Here is an 879-nt window from a genome sequence, read left to right as displayed (position 1 = left end):
CAATCGCAGCCGCCTCCGATTCACCTTCACTACCCGCCCCCCGTGAGCGGCGACGGAGCGACCCCGCGCCCCGCCCCGGTGTCCCACCAGGCTCCGCCCGTGTCCCACCTCAGGACCAACGGCCTCATGCTGGATGACATGAGAGGAGGGGCCAACGCCAAGAGGAGGCCTGGAGGGTCAGTACCTCCAAATAATCCTCATCGGAAGAATGCGCCTTTCAAAACACTCGAGGCCACCTTCCAATCAAAGCAAGAGCAATTCATTCTTAGAAATCATCAAAGAAGAGATCAAGTTCAACTGAGTATGCGATTTTGTCCATTGCCAAAAACATTTTTCCAAAGAAAGTTTTGTTTTTTTCTAGTTTCCAAAAAGCTGATGGATAAATTGTGCCCAAAAGATGCATACGGTGGCGCCTTGAGATCAGAGTTGAGTTGTGTTGTCTTTTGGCCTTGAGGTGAGCGCAAATGTGGGGGAAAGCCTTCCGGCGTGCCCATCAAACCACCGTTGGCTTGTTTTGCAAACATGCATGAAACAATCCGACACATTTGCAAATCCTGAGCGCACGCGGACCCGAGGTCCTTCCTGAAGGTCCTTTTGGGCGTGTGGAGGGGCACCGGCGCCACCAATCGGAATAGGACGCTCCCTTCCCCTGCAACCGAGGCAACCTCAAGCGATGTTGGCCAGACGTTGCGCTCGGATCTCAAGGCCAACGCCGCCTCTCAATTTCGGTTGATTGATTTCTTTGAATTTTTTGTTGTTGTCTATTCTCAGGGCGGGCACCAGGGAGGTCCACAACAAGCTGGAGCAGAACAGGTGAGTTGCGCTGCGGACGGCTGTCGACTTCTCTTCTTCTCTTCCAAAATCATCATCCAGCCCCCC

The 879-nt window shown here is 53.5% G+C and overlaps 1 protein-coding gene across 1 annotated transcript in view; it reads left to right on the top strand.

Annotated features, from left to right (window-relative positions):
- The window catches only part of LOC109531963 (max-binding protein MNT-like), a gene marked incomplete at its 5' end in the record, with an annotated part of 7132 nt that continues 6253 nt past the window's right edge, over window positions 1-879 (top strand). Inside the window, 2 exons of the mRNA XM_019896501.1 lie at window positions 1-176; window positions 772-813. Coding sequence (XP_019752060.1) covers window positions 1-176; window positions 772-813 — 218 coding nt within the window. The remainder of the gene's footprint in view (window positions 177-771; window positions 814-879) is intronic.

Source organism: Hippocampus comes, unplaced genomic scaffold (genome assembly GCF_001891065.2).
Source record: "Hippocampus comes isolate QL1 unplaced genomic scaffold, H_comes_QL1_v1.1 scaffold22, whole genome shotgun sequence".
Classification (NCBI taxonomy): Eukaryota; Metazoa; Chordata; class Actinopteri; order Syngnathiformes; family Syngnathidae; genus Hippocampus; species Hippocampus comes.
The sequence above is the reverse complement of the archived record's forward strand: the minus strand, read 5'-3'. Positions and strand labels throughout refer to the sequence as shown.